The 23,643-nt window shown below is 46.3% G+C and overlaps 1 protein-coding gene across 1 annotated transcript; it reads right to left on the bottom strand.

Moving 5' to 3' along the window:
* Positions 1–257: 257 nt before the first annotated feature.
* LOC306941925 (putative charged multivesicular body protein 4B-like protein CHMP4BP1) lies at positions 258–15,900 on the bottom strand (the record flags this gene model as incomplete). The annotated part of the gene is made up of 2 exons (XM_079527563.1): positions 258–263; positions 15,109–15,900. The coding sequence occupies 2 exons, from the start codon at positions 15,898–15,900 to the stop codon at positions 258–260; spliced, it is 798 nt and encodes a 265-aa protein (XP_079383689.1).
* Between the last annotated feature and the right edge of the window lie 7,743 nt (positions 15,901–23,643).

Below are 23,643 nucleotides of genomic sequence, written 5' to 3'. Positions count from 1 at the left end.
GTTACTTTCCACCACTGACCAAAACACAACAGCAAGCATCTCGGTTCACGAACAAATGACTTTTCACGAGAGCATGGTGTTGTGTAAAGGGTTAACACTGAAGAGCCAATGAGAACGCTCGATATACAGAACACCAGAGTGTATCATGTCACGTCATTGTCATGCTGGCTACTGAAGTAAACTGAACTACCTCACCCTCTGCCTCGTTATTATTAGACTAGGATAATAACATAACACATGGTTTAAACAAAATAAACTCAAGACTTGGGGTCACACAGAACTTTCACACAGAACACAGAACTGTCATTCAGCCTATGAGGTTTTGCCAGTGCTTTTCAATGGGGACGGAGCATTTTTTTTTTGCAGAAAACCACAAATGGCAACAAACCCCTCCGTTCCCATTTGAAAAGCATTGGCAGAATCCGCCCTCATAGGTCAAATTCCAGGTGTTGACCACAGCCTTAAAGTAGTAATGAATGACATTTTCCTTACCGCATTTAGCTGTTGACGCAAGAAAACATTCAATGACAAATAATATCTCCATCATATTCACAATTGGCACAACTTAGTGCCCAGGTGTGTGCAATGAATGATCGCGCTAGCAGGAGCTACGTTGATTTAAAGGCTGGCCCGATGGACCTGTTTTGTCACTTTGTCAGGAAAGTCCATGCCCCAAACAAACACGCCTCTAAACATGCCATTGTGGTGTGAGCGTATTTGATTGGTCCACCACACCGTGGTCTTATAATAACTCTATTTATATTATAAAGCACGTATGGCTGAAAAAGCTGCGTCTCATTGTCGCCTAGCTCCTTTCGGAACCCTACGTTAAAGTTTCTGACATTTTGATGACTTTATGTAGGGTTCCTTCTCACCGGATTCAAGCGACATGGGATGCAATCTGATTTCCCCTGACTTACCCCTGTGCTGCGGTGTGGGTGTCACGCTGACATATTCCAAAAGAAGCATATGCACGCTATAGGATACAACGAACCCTCTCACCCCCCCCCCGAACGGCACAGAAGCCGTTAAGTATTTTTAATGTTTGTACGACCGTTTGGCAGCTCTGAAATTCTCTCTTCGGTCCCTCCTTGTTGACATCTCGGTTGGCTAGATGCGCCTACGAGGCGCGTAGGGAGGCGCAGCTAGCCAACCGAGCTGCTGGAGGCGGTACAATGGGATGTCAACAAGAGAGAATTTCAGAGCTGCCAAAACGGTCGTACAAACATTAAAAATACTTAACGGCTTCTGAGGGGGGGGTCAGAAGGTTCGTTGTCTCCTATAGCGTTCATATGGTTCTTTTGGAATATGTCAGCGTGACACCCACACCGCAGCACAGGGCTAAGTCAGGGTAAATCAGATTGCATCCCATGTCGCTTGAAGCCGGTGAGACCGGACCCTACGCGGTAGGTCCAAAGGAGCTCAACCCGGGGGGTCCGGAGACGGGCTAATTGTCGCCGTGCCAAAGTGGGCAGCAGTGTTGTTCCTGGCAGCACATTTCTATTTTAGTTTTAGTCATTAGTCTCTTGAATAGTTTACTTAGTTTTTTTAGTCACATTAAGTCACCTGGAATGTATTAGCGTTAGTCTAGTTTTAGTCGACTAAATGTCATGCGATTTTAGTCGTCTAAATCTACAGGTGATTTTGTCGACTAAAATGTGTTTTGGTGGGCCTTGATGCCGTCATAATGGCTGATTTTATACTTGCTGAAAATAGCAGATCTACAAGCTCGTAGCACGGCAATCGGTGCTGCGCTACGAGCTTGTAGGTCTGCTATTTTAGACAGACAGACAGACAGACAGACAGGCAGGCAGGCAGGCAGGCAGACAGACAGACAGACAGACAGACAGACAGACAGACAGACAGACAGACAGACAGACAGACAGGCAGGCAGGCAGGCAGACAGACAGACAGACAAGACAGATTGTCAGACAGACAGACAGTGGACCCCAAAAATAGCAGACCTACAAGCTCGTAGCGCGGCAATCGGTGCCGCGCTACGAGCTTGTAGGTCTGCTATTTTAGACAGACAGACAGACAGACAGTGGCCCCCAAAAATAGCAGACCTACAAGCTCGTAGCGCGGCAATCGGTGCCGCGCTACGAGCTTGTAGGTCTGCTATTTTAGACAGACAGACAGACAGACAGACAGTGGCCCCCAAAAATAGCAGACCTACAAGCTCGTAGCGCGGCACTTGGTGCCACGCTACGAGCTAGTAGGTCTGCTATTTTAGACAGACAGACAGACAGACAGACAGACAGACAGGCACTCGGTGCCGCGCTACGAGCTTGTAGGTCTGCTATTTTAGACAGACAGACAGACAGACAGACAGTGGCCCCCAAAAATAGCAGACCTACAAGCTCGTAGCGCGGCAATCGGTGCCGCGCTACGAGCTTGTAGGTCTGCTATTTTTGGGGGCCACTGTCTGTCTGTCTGTCTGTCTGTCTAACAATCTGTCTTGTCTGTCTGTCTGTCTAAAATAGCAGACCTACAAGCTCGTAGCGCGGCACCGAGTGCTGCGCTACGAGCTTGTAGGTCTGCTATTTTAGACAGACAGACAGACAGACAAGACAGATTGTTAGACAGACAGACAAGATAGATTGTCAGACAGATAGACAGACAGACCGACAGACAGTGGCCCCCCAAAAATAGCAGACCTACAAGCTCGTAGCGCGGCACTCGGTGCTGCACTACGAGCTTGTAGGTCTGCTATTTTAGACAGACAGACAGATTGTCAGACAGACAGACAGACAGAGGCCCCCAAAATAGCAGACCTACAGGTTTAAAGTGACATTTATAAAAGCTAACTGAGGATAAATGCTTAGAATGCATGCCAGTGCTTCTCAATTCGGGGTCCGGTGACCCTCAGGGGCCCTTGGGGGTTGTCCAGGGGGTCCCCAGTAAAAGTAGTTTAATGCGGCATCACAGTGGTTTGAAGCACACGACTAGACAGCAGCACGCAACAGTCTGTTTTCACGTTTAAAAGGACATTTATAAAAGCTGACTGAATACAAATGTTTAGAATGTATACCAGTGCTTCTCAATTCGGGGTCCGTGGACCCCCCGGGGCCCTTGGGGGATTTCCAGGGGGTCCCCAGTAAACGTAGGTAATGCAACATCACAATGGTTTGCACATGACTAGACAGCAGCGCAGTCTGTTTTCACGTTTATAAAAGCTAACTGAGCATACACATATTATATGTGTAACTCCAACACAGACAGACACAAGTGGTTTCCTTGAAACTGATTTATTTGAAGACTTGTGGATCCTCCAAATTCACCGTGAAAACTATAAACAATACAATAAAACAAGCATGTTACAATTAACATAAATACGACATGACATGCACAGCACATGTAGATGCAAACATTTTACCAAAGTAAAATACAGACATAAAACAAACAACAAATACCTCGTTGGCTGCGTGCAAATAACAAAGAAGCAGGGAATCTCTTCAGTCTTAGGTCCTTATAACCTTTCTTATGACAGTCTCTTGTAACTTAGTCTCTTTGTGTGACCAGTGCAAACGGAGCTGCTGCACCCTGCTGCTGCTTGTGGCTTGATTGCTTACACAAAAAAACCTGTGTACCCAATTTACATGAGCAGACCAAACGAGACACGGAACATGACTTTGACTCTTCAAAATAAAAGCATTACAACAACTTGACACAAATACATGAAATAATGTTTTAAACGTAAATGTGACTTAATTATGACCTTTTAGGAATAAAGCAAACTATATCACCTATAGGGGCAACAGTTACAATATGAATGTGTTTAAATGCCAGTGTAGCTGGTTCACACACACACACACACACACACACACACACACACACACACACACACACACACACACACACACACACACACACAATGCAGCAGGCATTAGACAACCTGACAGCCACCAACCTGGCAACCCTGAATGAGCCAATCAGCTGCCAGTCTCTGGTGTGTGTGTGAGAGAGAGAGAGTCCTGTACTGTTAAAACAAACTCTACCCTAACGTCACTAAAAAGTACATTACAACACTTTTTCCTTTCCAAAACAAACACAACGTACATTATGACAATATTTCTCCCTTTGCATTGGTAAAATAGACTTTTTTTCTTCCAAAAAAACAAAAAGATAAAATTACCCCAAATCCATGGTTAAGAGTATTCCACGATGGCTCAGTGGTTCTGGCAGTTGCTGATGGTGTGAGAGGACGCTGGTTTGAGTCAAGATTCGTGACCTCGGACCTCGGACTAAGGATCCAGAATAAATAAATCTAAATAAATCAGTCTTTACCTTTTGGTCAAGTAAATGTACTATTGGAATGTATTTTGGCGGACATAATCCAAGATAATCCACTGTCAATTTGTAACAGTCAGCAGTGCCAGTTGGTGCCACAGGGTGGTGCACTGCTCCCTTTTGTTTTGCTTTGTGTAGAAGATCTGACGTAAATTCCACCTCCTTGCTATAGATAGACATGACATGACATGATGTGTGTCAAACAATTGTCACACATGGATGGATGATTAGCCGTGTTTATTTATTTATTTCCGGGGGGAATGAATGAATGAATGAATTCATAAGTGAATGACTAACCTAACCCTGTAAAACCCGGATTAATTTCTACTTGCAAAAAAACGATTTCAACCTTACTACTACTTTTTACTACTAGGACTTATCAGAGGAAATCATGTCAAATTAATTATATATATATATTTTGCACATTTATAATAATTATTAAAATAATAATAAATTAATAATTTACATTTGGGGGACATCTTTCACAATAATAAGGATAAATCCAAATAAATCACACTTTACCTAAATGTACAATTGAAATGTATTTAAGACCCGACTCAGCGCCGTCCGAGTTACGTCCCGATAGGCAGAGAATAGTATATATCAGTAGCCCCTAGTTTCCATGTGCTGGCAATAGTTGGAAATGACACGTCCACCTGGGGGAAACCTTGACCAGGCTATGGTGAGTATGCCAGTATGGCCACATTATGCGTGTATTATGTTGGCAGCAGTGCTCCGTTCACGTTTGTTTATTATATTAGTGCTGTGAGACCTGGCTTAATATGGTCAATACTGAATCAGTCTAAAATATGCTTTTTTTACATAAATAAATACATTAATTAATTAATTAATTCATTCATTCATTCATTCATTCATTCATTCATTCATTCATTCATTAATAAATAATCATATTTCCGGGGGCATTTCTCTCCAGGTGAGGACAACGCCATCCAGTCAACCAAATATGGATGTCAGAAGATCAGGCATCATCTCGTATGTATTACTTCTACTTCTACTACTACTACACACACACCTCACATTGGTTACAAACTCCACCTTACAAACTCCACCCCCTCTCGTTAATGACTCTGCCTCTCGTAATGTTAGGCCACACCTCTCATTGTCTTAGGCCACGCCTACTCGCTATGTAACTCCGCCTGCTTTGTGGGCGTGGTCTATGCAAATTGCATGGGCGACGTTTATGCTTATTGATGGCCGTCGTCCCGTCCGCTTTGTGGGCGTGGCCTTTGCAAATTAATGGGCGGCGTCCCACCTGCTTTGTGGGCGTGGCCTATGTGAATTAGTGGGCGGCGTCCCGCCTCCTTTGTGGCCGTAGTTTCGGCTACTTTGTGGGATTGGCTTATGCAAATGAAAGGGCGTGGTATGCAAATGAAGGGGATATGCAAATTAAGGGTATTGGTATGCAAATGAAGGGGATATGCAAATGAAGGGGCAAGGTATGCAAATGAAGGGCGTGTTTCGGCTACTTTGTGGGATTAGTTTATGCAAATGAAAGGGCGTGGTATGCAAATGAAGGGGATATGCAAATGAAGGGGTATGGTATGCAAATTAAGGGGAGTAGTGTGCAAATGAAGGGCGTGTTTCGAATACTTTGTGGGATTAGTTTATGCAAATGAAAGGGCGTGGTATGCAAATGAAGGGGATATGCAAATGAAGGGTCTTGGTATGCAAATGAAGGGGATATGCAAATGAAGGTGCGTGGTATGCAAATGAAGGTGCGTGGTATGCAAATGAAGGGGCGTGGTTCCGGCTACTTTGTGGGAGTGGGTTATGAAAATTTGAAGGGCGTTGTTTCGGCTACTTTTTGGGTGTGGGCTATGCAAATTAGTGGGGGTCGCTTATGCAAATTAGTGGGTGTCGCCACGCCCTTCATTTGCATAGCACTCCCCTTCATTTGCATACCACGCACCTTCATTTGCATACCACTTCCCCTTCATTTGCATACCACGCACCTTCATTTGCATACCACGCACCTTCATTTGCATATACCAATCCCACAAAGTAGCAGAAACATGCCCTTCATTTGCATACCACTCCCCTTCATTTGCATACCATGCCCCTTCATGTGCATACCACGCACCTTCATTTGCATAAACTAATCCCACAAAGTAGCCGGAACCATGCCCCTTCATTTGCATACCATGCCCCTTTATTTGCATACCACGCACCTTCATTTGCATACCATGCCCCTTCATTTGCATACCACGCACCTTAATTTGCATACCACTCCCCTTCATTTGCATACCACGCACCTTCATTTGCATAAACTAATCCCACAAAGTAGCCGGAACCATGCCCCTTCATTTGCATACCACGCACCTTCATTTGCATAAACCAATCCCACAAAGTAGCAGAAACATGCCCTTCATTTGCATACCACTCCCCTTCATTTGCATACCATGCCCCTTCATTTGCATACCACGCACCTTCATTTGCATACCACTCCCCTTCATTTGCATACCACTCCCCTTCATTTGCATACCACACACCTTCATTTGCATACCACTCGCCTTCATTTGCATACCACGCACCTTCATTTGCATAAACTAATCCCACAAAGTAGCCGGAACCATGCCCCTTAATTTGCATACCACTCCCCTTAATTTGCATACCACTCCCCTTCATTTGCATAACACGCCCCTTCATTTGCATAACACGCCCCTTCATTTGCATAACACGCCCCTTCATTTGCATAAACTAATCCCACAAAGTAGCCGGAACCATGCCCCTTCATTTGCATAACACGCCCCTTCATTTGCATAAGATAATCCCACAAAGTAGCCGGAACCATGCCCCTTCATTTGCATACCACGCACCTTCATTTACATACCACTCCCCTTCATTTGCATACCACTCCCCTTCATTTGCATACCACTCCCCTTCATTTGCATACCACGCACCTTCATTTGCATACCACGCACCTTCATTTGCATAAGATAATCCCACAAAGTAGCCGGAACCATGCCCCTTCATTTGCATACCACGCACCTTCATTTGCATAAGATAATCCCACAAAGTAGCCGGAACCATGCCCCTTCATTTGCATACCACGCACCTTCATTTACATACCACTCCCCTTTATTTGCATACCACTCCCTTCATTTGCATACCACTCCCCTTCATTTGCATACCACGCACCTTCATTTGCATACCACGCACCTTCATTTGCATAAGATAATCCCACAAAGTAGCCGGAACCATGCCCATCAAATTTGCATAACCCACACCCACAAAGTAGCCGGAACCACGCCCTTCATTAGCATAAACTGCTCCCACAAAGTAAGTTAGCGAGAAAAGTTGCGAAATTCGACAGAACAAATCCGAGACCATCACCGCAACCGGGTCGCGGCCCCGATCGCAGCCGTATAGGGTTTGGGCCAAACGGACATACGGTCGCGACAGTAGCCCTGCACGAAAGCCTCGAAATTTGCGACTTTGACGCGAAAGTCGAAGAACAAATCCGAGACCATCACCGCGGCCGGGTCGCGGCCCCGATCGCAGCCGTATAGGTTTCGGGCCAAACGGACATACGGCCGCGGCGGTAGCCTTGAACGAACGCCTACAAATTGCCGACTTTGACGCGCGCCAACGCGCCAACGATAAAACATCACGGTCCGACGTTCGGATATGTCGGAGAGCCAGCCGAGACGAACGGTTAGGTGTCTCGGACGTACGCCTCCGACAGTCGTACAAAACGTCCTTCACTTTGGCTCTGTGCATGCAGACACGTCATAGACCCATAGACTCTAACAGCGTCCTGGCTGAAAAAGTGAAACGAGACCGTGCCTCTTAGAAAGGTCGCCCGAGGACGTTCTATAGATCCATGCGTGCGTCTCCGGGAGCTCTATAACATATCCGAAAATCATCCCGGAAGGCCTCACCGTCGTGGCGTTCCAGTGAAGCAAAGTTTGACGTTCACGCGCGCCTACGACGACGATCGTAAGTCTGTTCGGGATGGGCCGAACACCTCTGCGATCGCGGCGACGAGCCGATCTTCGTGATGGTCTGAGTTATTTTCTGCGACCTTGGGAACCTCAAATCTGACCCGAGGCCTAGCATTGCAGTGTAGTTCCCTTTATCGGACGCTTGTAAGAGTCCCACAAAATCGAGACCAACGCCATTTTATTCGCCATGGCCTGAATATGGATATTCGGGGGTGTTACATATTTAAAAAAATATCTATCACTTAATTGTTAAGGCATTTGGCCCAAAGGTCACCGTGGCAGTCTTTCGGCTGACCTTTGACCTTTGCAAACGTCGTGGAAATTCGAGACCGGTTCCATTGGATTCGACATGTCCTGAATATGGATATTGGAGGTTCTTACATATTTTTAAAAATATATATCACCCCGTTTTTTTAAGAATTTGGCCCAAAGGGTCACCGTTGCAGTATTTTTGCTGACCATTGACCTTTGCAAACGTCCTGGAAAGTCGAGACCGGCCCCATTGAATTTGGGACGCTCTAAATATGAATAAAATGTCTCGTTTGCGAAGAATAGGGTTAGGGAACATATTTTAAAGGTGTGTTTTGTCTGTTTTCACTTCTGTGGAGAGAGGAGGCAGTCTTTTTGCTGACCATTGACCTTTGCAAACGGCGTGGAGAGCCCAGACCGACGCCATTGGATTCTGCATTTTCTAAATATGAATAAAATGTCTAGTTTGTGAAGAATAACATTAATGAACATGTTGTGTTTTGTGTTTTGTCTGTTCATTCAAAAAGAGAGGAGAGGAGAGGAGGGGAGAGGCATATGCCTTCATACATGTGGATGGGCTGTGGCGCTGTTCTGAATTCCACTGGCAGATGACGGTCTTTTCTTTGATTCGTTTCTCTGACTTCCTATGTAAGTGCTGCTATTAAAATGCTTACTTTAAAAAGACTAAAATAGCTAAAATACAACAATTCATGGTCATAAGTTCATAAAGCATAATTCATAATAATGTCATGATACAATAATAAATATGTGGTTCATAATTGATTTCATATGAGGTTAAAAATGTAAACATGATGTGATGATAACTTTCTGAGGCAGAACCAAGTTCCCTGTCTGTCAGTAGCAACACTGGACCATGATTGATTGACTGATTGATGCATGATTGCCTGGCATTGCACACAGGTGGTACAAACATTTCTCTCACTCATTCAGACTCTGGTCTGCACAAGGAAGCACACTCGCAGCAGAGTAGTGTGTTTGAACTGTTTAAAGTTATTAAACACGGTCAAAAGGACATTCAAAGGACTGTATGAAACTCAAGAAGCATCAAGAACCTCTTTACACAACAAGCGGCCAACGAGGTATTATTATTTGAGAGTTATCTTTGTTGTGTTGTATTGTGGTGTGGACACGTTCACCTGCGCATCGCGCATTTCTACATGTTTTGTATTTCTTTGTTTGATCAATATTATGTATTGCGACGTAATTTGTTGATTGTTTATGTGTTTATTATTTTGTGTGAACATAGTTCTCACGGCATGGAACAGCAGAGGGATGAGAAGAATGCCCAATAAATGCCCGTTTATAAAGAACCGACCTGTGTCGTCAATGTTGTGAGAAGAGCTACATCCTACGTGTGTGTGTTTCGTGTCGTGTCATTCATCATCACTTTGTTTACTTTACTTTATCACAGCTAACAGTCACATCAAGGTCTGTGAAATAGTTGGTAATGAATGAATAGCTGACTCTGTCGCGATTTTGGCTTTTATGGTGAATGTTTCACAACTATATGAACATGTATTATTCAACTTTGGCTAGTTGTACAAAGCCATGGGTCTGAATGTAAACAAAGTATATGCTGCTTTATAAGACAACGTTTTATTTTTATATTGAGTGGTGGTGTGATTTGCATGTTATGTAATGAGTCCGAGTTTGTATTGTGCTAAACCAGTCACCAGAATACAGTAATGTTTATTATTGATCTAAAAACGGACTAAATGAGTGATCTGGTATAAGTACTGTAGCATGGATAAGAAGCTAACTATGTGTGACAGGTGGGACATTAGGACCTGGAGCTGCCTGCCCAGAGCAGAGCGGTAGCTTGAGACCCGTGAGATCAATGAAGCTCACGTTTGTTCTCATTCTGTCGTGTGCAATGCATGTAGCGTCAGTGCCCAGCAGCACCCGTCGCGTCCGTGTAAATCAATTTACCAAGGTATGTTACAACAAAGGCTTACACATTGTAGTCTGTTGCATTTAGTATGATTTAGAGTTGTAGATACTTATTGTTGTTGTGCTTCTAGAAACTGTTAGTGCTGTTGTGGGGCTAGGCTGTACAGGGCAGACTACACTTGGACCCAGTGTCCACACATACTATTTAACAGAACACGGGTATGAGTCTCACACTTCAATGTGGATTATGGTGGCATGCCAAAGGTAGCCCTTTGGCATGCAACCACCTTATGTCATACTTTTAATTCACATATTTATTATGACGGGGAATTTATATTGTTTCTGTTTTGATTGATTGATTGAAGAATTTATTAACAGTTTGCAGAATTACAGTACATTTCAAGCACAAACTCAATACAAAGGCTGTTAACTGTGAGTGGACGACCCAATTAAGCATTACACTTGTTTCCAATAGGGTCCACCATGTTCAAATCAACAAAACATTTAGAGACGTACAAATAGACACTTCTATAGACAGAACAGGAATTCATCATAAAAGGAGGTATTTCATGGTAGAACAATGTCAGAACGGATCCAGACCTGGCTAGCCTGAATCCTGCCTGCTGGGTATAAGTGCCTTGGGCCTAGGAGGTAGGAAGATGGGCTTGCCAGTATGTTTATATTATAATGAGTACTTATGATGGGTGCTCGGTGTCTAATTGCTCCGTTGTATATTGCAGGCTGAACTGGTGACACAGAGTGGTCAGCAGACAGCCATTGCTCTTTTCCTCAGTTTTACTTTGTTTTTAATTGTTTCCATGCTCTTCAGTGCCTCCAGTATTTTATATAACCTTATTGAAAGAAACCCCCTGTACTGTACATTTTACTGAATGACCGTTGTTACCCCCCTTCCCCACTTCTAGTGTGCTTTTACCTTTTGACTAACAGTCAGCAAGTGTTTTGTGTGCGCAACATAAGCCGCAGTGCCATGATGGTTGCAGTGATGTATATCTTATTCTCGTAACAGTTTGCAGTGATTTATATCTTATTATCTTAACAGTTTGCTGTGTTTATGAGAAGTGCTATATTGTCCCTCCGGTCAAGTAATTTAAATACAACATTTATGAAGGTTTTGCTATCTGTATTATGTGAAATTGTGAATAAAGTTGATCTAGTGATTGTACACAGAAAAGCCTCTGTCCGTCTATAAAGTACTTTGCACGGGGATTTTGGTTACAAGAGTAAATACTGAATACGGGTCTCTCACCCATTGAGAGTGGCGTAGTCTTAGTCTATGAACTTGGTTCTTATTCCAAAAGTATCATCAGTGTCCATCTGGTCACATTTGCTAATCGGAATTAGCATTAAGCTAACTGCATCCACTATAATGTTACACATTATATTAATGTGCTCTGTGTGTTCAGCCATGGCCAGGACGTCGAGGCACGACCGAGAGATGGCGCTGGACGCCAAGAGACGTCTGTGTGTGAGTTCAGATCCCGTGGAGAGGCTGAGGCTGCAGTGCCTGGCCCGAGGGTCGTCTGGCATCAATGGCCTGGGCAGGTGAGTGTGTGCGCGTGCGTGTGTGTGCGCGCGTGCCTCCCTCAGGCACAGCAGAGGCGTACACAGACAGTTGGACTGTGAGGTGACGTGGCAGCCCTCCTCCTCCTCCTCGCCATCACCCAGGAAGCCTTGGAGGTGTCGGCCGGGGTTGCTGGGCTCTATAACATATGAAAATCAGACCGGAAGGCCTTACCGTTGTGGCGTTCTACAGAAGCAAAGGTTTTAAATAGCAGATCTACAAGCTCGTAGCGCGCCACTCGGTGTAGTGGAACGTTCGCGCGCGCCATGTCGACTAGAAAGGTCGCCCGAGGACGTACTACAGTTCTACGCGTGCGTATCTGGGAGCTCTATAACCTATCCGAAAAGCAGACTGGAGGGCCTTACCGTTGTGGCGTTCTAAAGAAGCAAAGGTTTTTACGTTCGCGTGCGCCATGTCGACTAGAAAGGTCGCCCAAGGACGTACTACAGTTCCACGCGTGCGTCTCGTGGAGCTCTATAACATATCCGTAAATCAGACCGGAAGGCCTTACCGTTGTGGCGTTCTACAGAAGCAAAGGTTTTAAGTAGCAGATCTACAAGCTCGTAGCGCGCCACTCGGTGTAGTGGAACGTTCGCGCGCGCCATGTCGACTAGAAAGGTCGCCCGAGGACGTACTACAGTTCCACGCGTGCGTCTCGTGGAGCTCTATAACATATCCGTAAATCAGACCGGAAGGCCTTACCGTTGTGGCGTTCTACAGAAGCAAAGGTTTTAAGTAGCAGATCTACAAGCTCGTAGCGCGCCACTCGGTGTAGTGGAACGTTCGCGCGCGCCATGTCGACTAGAAAGGTCGCCCGAGGACGTACTACAGTTCCACGCGTGCGTCTCGTGGAGCTCTATAACATATCCGTAAATCAGACCGGAAGGCCTTACCGTTGTGGCGTTCTACAGAAGCAAAGGTTTTAAGTAGCAGATCTACAAGCTCGTAGCGCGCCACTCGGTGTAGTGGAACGTTCGCGCGCGCCATGTCGACTAGAAAGGTCGCCCGAGGACGTACTACAGTTCCACGCGTGCGTCTCGTGGAGCTCTATAACATATCCGTAAATCAGACCGGAAGGCCTTACCGTTGTGGCGTTCTACAGAAGCAAAGGTTTTAAGTAGCAGATCTACAAGCTCGTAGCGCGCCACTCGGTGTAGTGGAACGTTCGCGCGCGCCATGTCGACTAGAAAGGTCGCCCGAGGACGTACTACAGTTCCACGCGTGCGTCTCGTGGAGCTCTATAACATATCCGTAAATCAGACCGGAAGGCCTTACCGTTGTGGCGTTCTACAGAAGCAAAGGTTTTAAGTAGCAGATCTACAAGCTCGTAGCGCGCCACTCGGTGTAGTGGAACGTTCGCGCGCGCCATGTCGACTAATCAGACCGGAAGGCCTTACCGTTGTGGCGTTCTACAGAAGCAAAGGTTTTAAGTAGCAGATCTACAAGCTCGTAGCGCGCCACTCGGTGTAGTGGAACGTTCGCGCGCGCCATGTCGACTAGAAAGGTCGCCCGAGGACGTACTACAGTTCCACGCGTGCGTCTCGTGGAGCTCTATAACATATCCGTAAATCAGACCGGAAGGCCTTACCGTTGTGGCGTTCTACAGAAGCAAAGGTTTTAAGTAGCAGATCTACAAGCTCGTAGCGCGCCACTCGGTGTAGTGGAACGTTCGCGCGCGCCATGTCGACTAGAAAGGTCGCCCGAGGACGTACTACAGTTCCACGCGTGCGTCTCGTGGAGCTCTATAACATATCCGTAAATCAGACCGGAAGGCCTTACCGTTGTGGCGTTCTACAGAAGCAAAGGTTTTAAGTAGCAGATCTACAAGCTCGTAGCGCGCCACTCGGTGTAGTGGAACGTTCGCGCGCGCCATGTCGACTAGAAAGGTCGCCCGAGGACGTACTACAGTTCCACGCGTGCGTCTCGTGGAGCTCTATAACATATCCGTAAATCAGACCGGAAGGCCTTACCGTTGTGGCGTTCTACAGAAGCAAAGGTTTTAAGTAGCAGATCTACAAGCTCGTAGCGCGCCACTCGGTGTAGTGGAACGTTCGCGCGCGCCATGTCGACTAATCAGACCGGAAGGCCTTACCGTTGTGGCGTTCTACAGAAGCAAAGGTTTTAAGTAGCAGATCTACAAGCTCGTAGCGCGCCACTCGGTGTAGTGGAACGTTCGCGCGCGCCATGTCGACTAGAAAGGTCGCCCGAGGACGTACTACAGTTCCACGCGTGCGTCTCGTGGAGCTCTATAACATATCCGTAAATCAGACCGGAAGGCCTTACCGTTGTGGCGTTCTACAGAAGCAAAGGTTTTAAGTAGCAGATCTACAAGCTCGTAGCGCGCCACTCGGTGTAGTGGAACGTTCGCGCGCGCCATGTCGACTAGAAAGGTCGCCCGAGGACGTACTACAGTTCCACGCGTGCGTCTCGTGGAGCTCTATAACATATCCGTAAATCAGACCGGAAGGCCTTACCGTTGTGGCGTTCTACAGAAGCAAAGGTTTTAAGTAGCAGATCTACAAGCTCGTAGCGCGCCACTCGGTGTAGTGGAACGTTCGCGCGCGCCATGTCGACTAATCAGACCGGAAGGCCTTACCGTTGTGGCGTTCTACAGAAGCAAAGGTTTTAAGTAGCAGATCTACAAGCTCGTAGCGCGCCACTCGGTGTAGTGGAACGTTCGCGCGCGCCATGTCGACTAGAAAGGTCGCCCGAGGACGTACTACAGTTCCACGCGTGCGTCTCGTGGAGCTCTATAACATATCCGAGAATCAGACCGGAAGGCCTTACCGTTGTGGCGTTCTACAGAAGCAAAGGTTTTAAGTAGCAGATCTACAAGCTCGTAGCGCGCCACTCGGTGTAGTGGAACGTTCGCGCGCGCCATGTCGACTAGAAAGGTCGCCCGAGGACGTACTACAGTTCCACGCGTGCGTCTCGTGGAGCTCTATAACATATCCGTAAATCAGACCGGAAGGCCTTACCGTTGTGGCGTTCTACAGAAGCAAAGGTTTTAAGTAGCAGATCTACAAGCTCGTAGCGCGCCACTCGGTGTAGTGGAACGTTCGCGCGCGCCATGTCGACTAGAAAGGTCGCCCGAGGACGCCTTTTCAGCACAGGTTCATCTGAAGCCTCGTCTGTAGCATGCTGCTGTTGTTGTTGTGTGGACGTTGTTGTGCTGCAGTTCGTGGTAGGTAGGCAGAGAGGGGAAGTGGACCACCATGGGACCACCATGGGCGGCCGCAGCGTTCCGTCGCCGGTCTCCTGTGGAGACTCGGCCTCGGCGGTGGGCAAAGCGGAATCCGCCACCGCCGCGCTGGGAAGCGCGTCGACGACCAGCTCCAGCAGCTTCTTGTCCGCCAGCAGCTGCTGCTGCTGCTGCTGCCGTCTCATCTGGTCCAGCTCGGCCAGCAGCTGGTCCTCGTCGTGCACCTCCCCCCAGGGGCCCATGGGCTTGGAGATGACGTCGGAGATGTCCTGCGCCATCTCCTGCTGCTCCGTGATGGCCTGGATCTGGTCGTCCACGTTGTCCACGTCCATGTTCTCGTGCACGGCCCGCATGGCCTCGGCGGCGAACGCCATGTTCTTGAGCACCTGGGTGTAGACGTTGGCGTTCTCCAGCGCCTCCCGCTGCGACTCCACGTTCAGCATCTTGCCCTCGATCTGCTCCACCTGCTTCTCGTAGCGCTTCTTCCTCTTCAGGGCCTGCAGGGCCTGCGTGCCGCTCTTGTCGCCGACGGCGGCAAGAACGTCGCCGTTGGCGACGAGGATGTTCTTCTCCAGAGATTCCTTTTTGTCCTTCAGCATCTCCTCCGTCTCCCGGAGTTTCTTGATCGCCGCCTCGTGTTGGCCGACGGTTTCTTTCCGTCGACCGAATATCTCGTAGAATATGTTAAGGATCAGCGCCATGTCCGAGATGACAAAAAAACTACAAAGAAAATGACAAGGTTACGCGTGAAGACATTGAACAAAGGAATCTATTTCGTTCCGGGCCGTGGCCGGATGTTTTATGTCGCACGAGGGTGTTCACTCCTGTCGTCATCAGTGAGGTCACGATGTGAAATTTAAAGGACCACTTCACCACTTTTCAACCTATCTTCATATAATAGGTCCTCACTAATAATCATGAAAAAATGGCACGATCTTTTTCTACTCAGTCTGTGTCTCATAGGAGGGCCGTGGGCAGTTTAGAAACTGTCTTCCAGTGACATCATCATTAGGCAGATTTTTTTTAAACAAGATTTTTTACAATTTTTTTTTGATTTGTATTATCGTGAGAACGATGGCTTCCATTTTCGCATTGCAACTTTTCAGGACTAGTAAGCCTGCAGTTTCTATTAGCTTGTATTCCCCATCGATGATGTCACTGGAAGACGGTTTCTGAACTGCCCACAGCTCTCCTATGAGACACAAAATTGCGCCATTTTTTCATGATTATTTGTGAGGACCTACTACAGGGTTCCCCAATTAATTTTCCTCAAGGGCCATATTTTGACTAGGGTACCAGGCTGGGGGCCGAGACCGCACGCACAAGGTCGAGTCCTTGCCCTGAAAATTCATTTTCAGGGCAAGACCCCATTTGAAAAGGATGCCCAGTTTGACATGCATAGGCTACTGACCCCCATGTAATGCCATTTATATCTGGGACCCCCTAAAAAATAATTATTCCAGGGGCCACAAGGGGGCGCTTCGTGGGCCACAAATGGCCCGCGGGCCACCTATTGGGGAACCCTGACCTACCTGTACTATATGAAGATAGGTTGAAAAGTGGTGAAGTGGTCCTTTAAGAGGCTATGTGCGTGAAGTTATACACCTACTGAGTGGCAAAAATAACAACTTTCTGGCCTTTACAGCCCATACATCCAAACAGAAAGGTCCTATTAGATTGATAGTTAAACTCACCAACATGGTACTGTAGCTGTACAGAGAGCTTGAATTATCCTCTATCTGCAAAGTTGTTGTTTCATACGAATCCACCGTAGGCATGTTATGAGCTACTTTCTGTCAAGAACATCCGTGCAGGTGAATACTTTTGCTAAGTGCTGGAGTTTGGAAGCGCTCAATTTCAATAATGCAATGTGCTGCTGCCTCCTGCATTATGTGCAATTTTCGAAACAGGTGGCGTACTCCAATCCTCCATGCTGCTCAATGTTTTTCCACTCGGGTTGTATTATACAACGTATAGTGTCAGGAGTAGAGACCACCCTCTGCCACTCCCTGTTCTCAATCACCTCCTGCCTTCACTCAACGCCCACTCCCCTTTCACAATCCCCCGTATTCACTACACCTGCCCAGAGCCATCTAATAGAAGAGTTACGATATTGAGGGGGCAGAAACCGAGCGCTCGAGCGCTGTTCATGCAGCCTGAACTGAGACAAGCTGGAGTTGGAAATACATTGTTTTCAACGAGGGCGGCGCAAATAAGAGCTATTTTAAGCATGTGTGCAACATGACAACTGTTTTAAAGTATTGTACAGTAACAACTAAAGTCTCTTTAATGTTTATGTTGTACTATTACTACAAAACAATCTAAAATAAAGGGATTTAAGATCTTTAGAGCTGGGCTGTTGCCTGAGTCCAATGCATTTCTGCTTACTTCCAGTCCAGGAATTGTCCCAGTTGGTTGTCCCCACACTCTACAAGTCTATGTAGGAGAGCCGCCATTGGACTGAAGCCCCATGAAGTGAACGCAGTTTGCGTAACTCTGCCTATCTAAGGCTCTGCACCTGCCTCCTCTCACCACAGCCAATCCCTGGTGCAATCACCACAGCATAAATACACCTGCGATCTCTTTACCAACTTGTTTGTTTGCTTCACGACAGACCAAACACGGGCCTACTGAGCTTGTAGATCGGCTATTTTCGCTATTCTTTGCTTAAAATGTGCCATCCTCGTCCACCCAACCTCCTCCTTAATCGAAACCTTGGTGTTAACTTTGATCAGACCATGCTTTTAGACACTCGCATCAAACAAGTTAACCCGCACTTGTTTCTTCCACCTCAGGAACATTGCTAAACTCGGATCAATTATTGTCTCCTTCCCGGAACTAGAGATGATTATCCATGCCTTTGTATCCTCCCCCTTGGACTACTGCAACTCACTTTTCACCTGCCTTAACAAAACCACCATATGAAACGCCTCCAGCTAATACAAAATGCTGCAGCCAGACTGACTGCTCACCAGGTCTAACAGAAGGTGCCTGCACATCATCACACCAGTCCTGGCCTCTTTGCACTGGCTTCCGGTTAGTTTCAGAGTTCCATTTAAAAGTCCTAGTGCTCACCTATAGAGCTCTACATGGTCAGGTCCCCAAATATCTCACTGACCTTGTCCCACGTTATGTGCCAGAGAGGGCCTTAAGGACGGTCTGCTGAACAGGGTCTGTTAACGGTTCCAAACACAAATCGTGGGACAAAAGGTGATGTAGCCCTAGAACGGCTCTTGTTGGTTCATACAGTATACAGTATTTCACATACAAGAGCCATAGAACGGTCCTACTTAATTTCTGGTCGGGTTCCAAATTGGCGGCCTAAATGTGATAAATGCTGGCACAAAACTTGTATTTAGTCAATTATCTCACAATCACACAATTGGCAGGTGGTGTGATTAATTACCCAGCACCTATCGCAAGGCACCTGCCAATTGTGTGACCCAAACGTTTGTGTTTCCCTGGTCAATTGGTGATAACGTCTGTGGTAAACGGGACGTATTCGTAAAATCAGTCCAGCGATCATTCCGGGCCCCTTTGCCCGGAGAGAAAGACGTCCGTGTGCATCTCGTGAAAAGGTGGAGATAATTGACTAAATACACGTTTTGTGCCAGAACTTTCACATGGATATAAAACTAGAGGACCATATTTCACTCCACGTCTTTGGAATTATTTAATGGGTGAGTACAAACGGAGCATTTATCACATTTAAGCTGCCAATTTGGAACCCGACCAGAAATTAAGTAAAAAACAAGAGCCGTTCTAGGGCTAAAGGTGATGGAGCCTTTCAGTTTGTAGCGCCCACTCTGTTATGTGGAATGCTCTTCCACAGGCGGTCTTGAGGCATAGTTTTGGCACTGTGGGCAGGTGCCAAATCGAGCTGGAAAGGAAAATTAGCATCTCCATGAAGCTTGTCAACATACTGAAGCACACAGTGCTGTAAAATATCAGAATAGATGGTTGTGTTGAGACTCTGGACATGACAAAACACAGTGACGATTTAGCAGTTATATGGCAGGCGCGCAGTTGGGGGGGGGATAATCACCCTCAGTTGTATGAGGTGGGGCGATCGTCCCCTCCACCTTTTTGAGCGGAAGAAAAGGAAAAAAAATTCAGGCAGCAACCAGTTCTCGTTTCAAGGCGTATTACTGCCCTCTACTGGTTTGGTACATGCACTGCAGCAGCTGGAGGCGGGATAGCTGCTGTTGATTGGCCAGGCCGTTTTGTGGCTGGGCATCAAGTCTGCCTGAGAGTTCCCAGATGGGAGCAGGAGGGGGGAACCCAGTGTACTCTCTGCTGCCCCATCTGGCGGAGTCAGGTTAGATGTCCCCCCCCAAAAGTGGAGGGGATATCCCCCCCCAACTTGTGAAATTGTCGCACGCAAATACCCCCAAATCTATCCCCCCCAGTTATAAAATGCTATCTGCGCCCCTGTCTGCTGGCGTTGATCCACTGACACTGTGAAACTGTGAAAATGTAACAATGGTTTCAACACGGCCATCTTTTTAGAGTATATTGCCTTTGTACGTAATCTGTTAGGATTTAAAAAAGGGGTAAGTAGACGTTTGGGTTGTGTCATGCCTTGCCATGATGTAGCTCCAAACGTGGACAAGAAATCTAAAATAATTGCTCCAGTAATTAGAAATTGATAATTCAAAATATGCTCCTCATTGACTTACATTCTATGCTGAAACAGATCTCAAAGTCACTCTTTTAGTATGTACTGTAAACAAACACAAGCACAGTTCATTCAGACAATATAGAGCATCACCAAACCTAAGCTTGTACTGTTTTTTATTATAAGCTGTTTCAGCGCCGTACAAAGTAAGTCAACGAGGAGCATATTTAGAATGATCAATTTCTAATCACTGGAGCAATTATATTATTTTTGATTTCTTGTCCACATTTGGAGTTACATCATGGCAAGGTAACTATAACTACACAACCCAAACCTCTACAAAAGTGGCCTTGGACTTTTAAAACTAACTTGCACTGCCACCTTGTGGACAAGAGGGCTCCTGGCATGCTGGTGCCTTTAGTTTCTACAATTTTGGCTACAATAGACTGATTGATCAGCTGATTGGTGCTTTGGCTGCTTGCTCTAACCACTTTAATGACAATTTAAACGAATCACTTTAACGGTAAATGTTTTGTTGACATAACACAGTGGTTCTCAAAGTGGGGTCCGGGGACCACCATGGGGTTCCAGCCTCACTCCCAAGCCTCACTCCCAATCTTCCGCCGTAGTCTGAAAACCCACCTCTTCAGACTCCATCATGGCCCGTAGAACTTGCCCCGACGACCTTACAGGCGTATGCAAAGGCCCAACTTATGTAACTTAGATAGCATTTTATGTAGACACCTGCATGTGCCGTCCGCCTCCATAACGATTGGCGAGGTAAGGCCTATGCCCCGATTGGACCTATACTATACTGTACTGTATGTGTCCGTTGCATATTTTACCCAGATAGCCTATATACCTGTTGAAGGTCAGAGCGACAAGTATTCCAAATAAATACGCTGTGGCTGTAAAAGAAGACCAGGGACGTGCACACATAGACATGGGCGACTGTGGCTCAGGAGGTAGAGCAGGTCGTCCAATGATCCATGGGTCGGCGGTTCGAATCCCGGCTCCTCCTCTTGTCTACATGTCGAAGTGTCCTTGGGCAAGACACTGAACCCCACATTGCTCCCGATGTGCTGGTTGGTGCCTTGCATGGCTTCCGCCGCAATCGGTGTATGAATGTGTGTGTGAATGGGTGAATGTAATGCACAGTCTATGTAAAGCGCCTTGGATAAAGGCGCTATATAAATGCACCATTTACCATTTTTACCATTTAGACATCAAAGGGGGCTTCAGCCCCTGCCCTTTTTTCCTGAACGTTTATACACAGTATTTTGCGTTGAACAAATGTGTTTAGAAATCCATGTCGTTACACACCGCATCTCCACTATAGCTAAAGAGACCTGGGTTGCACCCCCGAAAATAGCAGATCTACAAGCTCACAACGTGTCACGCTGTGACGCGTTGAGAGCTTGTAGATCAGCTATTTTTGTCCAAAAGTGCCCTCTTACAGGATTTCAGCCCCTGCCCCTCTAACACACGTCCCTGATGAAGACTGTGTGCGCAATTGTTTTTTGTCATGCAATGAGTGCCCGCTCCTATGCACGTGTTGTCCTTGAAGTAGGTGTGCCAGAAAGGGACATTTTTTTTAATTAGGTTTTATTCAACAAAAACAGTAAGTAACACATATTCAAGGTAATAGTCACACACTTAGGCCCAAAGGTTTTTCATGCAAACAAGGATAATTTAATCGAAATTGCAACCTATAGATTTTCTTGCTACGTCATGCCCATGAAAGCTTTACAAAACGGTGCATTTTAGCAGTCAATAAAAATAGAATACAAATTCAACAGCAATAGTTCGTTATCGATATAGTTAAATAATGAGGTCTACAAAGTCAGAGAAGAAAAACCATTAAAAAAAAAGCATGTTTCGTAAACTTGCACAGAAACAGCATATGGCTACTGATGACAATGTGACAGTGTGTTTAGATTGGGCTGACTGGATGTGTTGAAGGGGAATGTGTTTTACACATTATAAGAACATTGTGCGTCATTTCATAATGTGGATACTAACGCACAACAAAGGCCTTATTGGCTTAAATAATGTAATGTATTTATACCGTAGGTCTGTGTCCAATCATCAATCATTAGACATCACATAATGTCATTAATTCAGAGACCCAGAACAGGTGTCTAGATTGACACTCTAATAATGTTTTTATTTCAATGTATTTTTGTATTGTTATTTGTCTTGGTCTGATTCTTGACTCTCTTGCCTGTACATTAGAGCAATGGTTCCCAAACTGGGGATCGGGTCCCAAACAAACAACAGTAAACAAACAGTATAAAGTGAATATATACAGTATAAGTGTACTGTATATACAGTAGGGTCAAAGTGACACTTTGAATTTGAAGACCTTTTCTTTTAGCCTGGATCCAGGCCCTGCATCTCCAGCCACTGGTGATTTGTGAAACGAGTGTCAGGCTATAGACCTTTTTAATAGCTCTAAAGAAAATGTAAAAAATAAACTAATAATAAGACTGTACTGTAAGAAATGGTCAAACATGCCGAAGCCGAATTGTCAAATATTACCTAAACAATTGGCCACAATTGTGAAAACAACCGATCTACGAGCTCCTGGGCCACTCGAGTGGAGCACAGCAGGCTTGCCCACAAAGGTCTTGTGTCCGGGTAGCTCAGTACGTCGGTAGAGCTCTCGCCTTTGATCCCCGGCACCGCCAACTCAGCGTATGAGTAGCACGGCTATAGGGTGCGGCAAGTCGTGCGGTAAGTACTGGGAGCTGATGGTATAGGTGTAGCGGCGCTCCACCTCAGCAATTGTAACAGGGACAGACTCCATCTCCCAGGGGGTCTAGCGCATTCTAGCGGGGACAGACTCCATCTCCCAGGGGGTCTATAGCGCATTGTAACGGGGACAGACTCCATCTCCCAGGGGGTCTAGCGCATTGTAACAGGGACAGACTCCATCTCCCAGGGGGTCTATAGCACATTGTAACGGGGACAGACTCCATCTCCCAGGGGGTCTAGCGCATTGTAACGGGGACAGACTCCATCTCCCAGGGGGTCTATAGCACATTGTAACGGGGACAGACTCCATCTCCCAGGGGGTCTAGCGCGCATTGTAACGGGGATAGACTCCATCTCCCAGGGGGTCTAGCGCATTGTAACGGGGACAGACTCCATCTCCCAGGGGGTCTAGCGCATTGTAACGGGGACAGACTCCATTTTCCATGGGGGGTCTATAGCGCTCCGACAAGGGTCACAGCACTGCAGATACTTTTGGGCAGTGGTGGAAAGTAACTAAGTACTTTTACTCAAGTAGGCCTACTGTACTTAAGTAGAATTTTGAGGTATTTGTACTTTACTTGAGTATATTTCCAGTACTTTTACTTCTACTCCACTACATCTCGGACATCTCGGATGCTCTCAATTGCGACGCATTGAGAGCTTGTAGATCGTCTATTTTCAATATATTTTCTACACATTTTGAACTTGGAATGGGACATTCTGCAATATGAATGCTTTTACTTGTAGTACTTTAAGTACATTTTGATGCAGGGGCTGTTCAGGCAGGGTGCCCCGAGCTGGGAGGGATAGCATGTTCCTCCACATGTGTTGCTTATACGCCCTCCTGAGGAAACTGCTCACCGTCAGGTATAACCCATTTCGACCTGAGATCAGATTCTAAAAATGTCTTCTACATCCTGACAGTTTTCTGAAAAAGCTATGTCAGTCGTTCTTCGATTTTTTTCTTAAAATAGCAGACCTACAAGCTCGTAGCACGCCACTCGGTGGCGCGCTATGAGCTTGTAGGTCTGCTATTTTTCAATAGCTAAAGCATAACATAATGCTAACA

This window comes from Electrona antarctica, assembly GCF_951216825.1.
Source record: "Electrona antarctica genome assembly, chromosome: 18".
NCBI classification, from domain to species: domain Eukaryota; kingdom Metazoa; phylum Chordata; class Actinopteri; order Myctophiformes; family Myctophidae; genus Electrona; species Electrona antarctica.
This window is presented reverse-complemented; position numbering and strand designations above follow the sequence as displayed.